Source organism: Austrofundulus limnaeus, unplaced genomic scaffold (assembly GCF_001266775.1).
Source record: "Austrofundulus limnaeus strain Quisiro unplaced genomic scaffold, Austrofundulus_limnaeus-1.0 Scaffold89, whole genome shotgun sequence".
NCBI classification, from domain to species: domain Eukaryota; kingdom Metazoa; phylum Chordata; class Actinopteri; order Cyprinodontiformes; family Rivulidae; genus Austrofundulus; species Austrofundulus limnaeus.
In genome coordinates, this window is record NW_013952491.1 from 1,768,908 (window position 1) to 1,770,804 (window position 1,897).

The following is a 1,897-nucleotide window of genomic DNA, read 5'->3' on the forward strand; positions in this document are numbered from 1 at the left end:
GTCTTGGAGAAGAAAATGAACATACAGTTTGGATTATGTATTTATAATTTTACTTATGAGTCAAAAAAATCAGGTACATGTTGAAAATGAAACAGCATTTCTATTAATCCATTTTAATTAGGATTATGGAACACAATCGCTTCCATATCCAGAGGACCTATACTATTTTTTTTCTTTTTTATTTTATTCATTAAGTTTTGACAAAATGCAGTTTTTGCAAACGTTTTAATCAAAACACTATATTTGCCTATTTCCCCATACATCACTTTTAGACTTAATCCTTGTTTCGATGTGACCGGTCACAAATAACTGCAATTTATGTCAAAATGGAAAAGATACTGAAATAAACAAAATGTCAGATTAACAAAAAATTCAAGCAAATATAATAATAAATGATTAAATAAACCACCCAGTTCAAAAAGTCTTCATCTGTAAATAACTTTTTTTAATAAAAAAAGAGAATCGATTTAGTTTTTCTACCTTTTTTCCATTAAAATATTCTCCTCCAAACATGATGAGTTCATCTTTCTCAGGATGAGCAGAAAGAGACGCGTTCAGCCTGAAACACAGAAAATCCTTTCTGTCAGGATTTATTCCTTCAGTCAGTAAAAGTTTTAATCCTACACTGTAAACCCGTCAAACTGTCCCGGACCTGGGGGACGGAGGGGGGCAGCTCGTCTCAACCACCTGCGTCTTCTTCGCATCCAGAGTCTGAAACTCTGCTATCAGAGCCTCCATGTCCTCCTGGAGACACAAACGAAACAGTCTGAGACTCAAAAAGCAGGAAAAAATATTTAAAATGATCCCAAACATGAACAAATAAATCAGAGTTCAACGTTACCTCTTCTCGTTTGGACCTCTTTGAGACCTTTTTCTCCATTTTGGCCGCAGTTTTCTCCGCTCCCTTCACCTTCTTCTCTTTCTTTCCTTTTTTCCCCATCTTTAATTGAATTTAAAGACTAATTTAATTTAATTCAGCGCCTCGTGAAAGTTAAAACAAACCCCACATGTTGACAGAGAAGATTTTTTTTTCCCTCTTTAAAAGCAAGGATTTACTTCCGGCAACAATCTCAACAGACGGACCGCAGCGCCGCCAAACGGCCAGGCGGGGAACAGCGACCCCTGACGGCCAGGTGGGGAACAGCGACCCCTGGCTGTCAGGAAGAATATATATATATATATACACATATATATATATATATATAAAACCCACTTTATTCAGGCATTACCATAAAACAAATAAACGTATTTAGTTATAAATTAAGTTAAAATGTAAACACATACATTAGTTTATGTTTGTATGTGTGCAAAAGTCTTAAATCACATATTTAAAATAAAAGTTGGTTTCAGCTGTCAGTGGTCACAGTGCATTTTTGCAGAAAATTTTAATTGTTATTTTTGGTCTAATTAACATTGAAGACAAACTGAGGATATGAGTTGTGAAATAATACAGAGGTTCTCAAACTGGGGTCCCAGGACCCCCAGGGGTCTGTGAGAGGTATCTTGGCGGTCCTCAAAAAATTTCTCTACATTGTTAATTTGGTTTTTATTTTTTTTAATGCATGGGAAACAATGAACTAATAAAACAAACATAACAAACTAAATAAAAATATATATTCCCATGGCATTTAGGGGTTGAAATGACAGTAGATTTCTCTTTTTAAAAAAGCATGGGGTTTATGAGGGGGGGTCGAAATAATGAACTCACAACCAAATAAATGACAAAACTACAGTTTAAATAAATTAGAAAATGTGTGTTTTCTAAAAGTGTTTCATCTTGTGAAAAATCTCAAATAATTAGGTGAAAAAATTTTTAATAACATTTTTTTTAAGTTGTGCCATTATCATCCATCCATCCATTTTCTGTACACTTCATCCTTTTCAGGGTCGCGTGGGT

General features: G+C 34.4%; 1 protein-coding gene across 2 annotated transcripts in view; it reads right to left on the reverse strand.

Moving 5' to 3' along the window:
- Positions 1-1,113, reverse strand: part of klhdc4 (kelch domain containing 4) — a 19,388-nt gene extending 18,275 nt beyond the window's left edge. The window contains exons 1-3 of one of the 2 annotated variants that reach the window (XM_014012215.1): positions 842-1,113; positions 653-744; positions 481-559 (exon numbers count right to left, since the gene is read on the reverse strand). In XM_014012215.1, the coding sequence (XP_013867669.1) occupies positions 481-559; positions 653-744; positions 842-940 (270 nt within the window). In that variant the 5' untranslated portion in view covers positions 941-1,113. Of the gene's footprint in view, positions 1-480; positions 563-652; positions 745-841 lie in introns of those variants that run through there. The other variant, XM_014012216.1, reaches the window with a different exon arrangement.
- Positions 1,114-1,897: the final 784 nt, after the last annotated feature.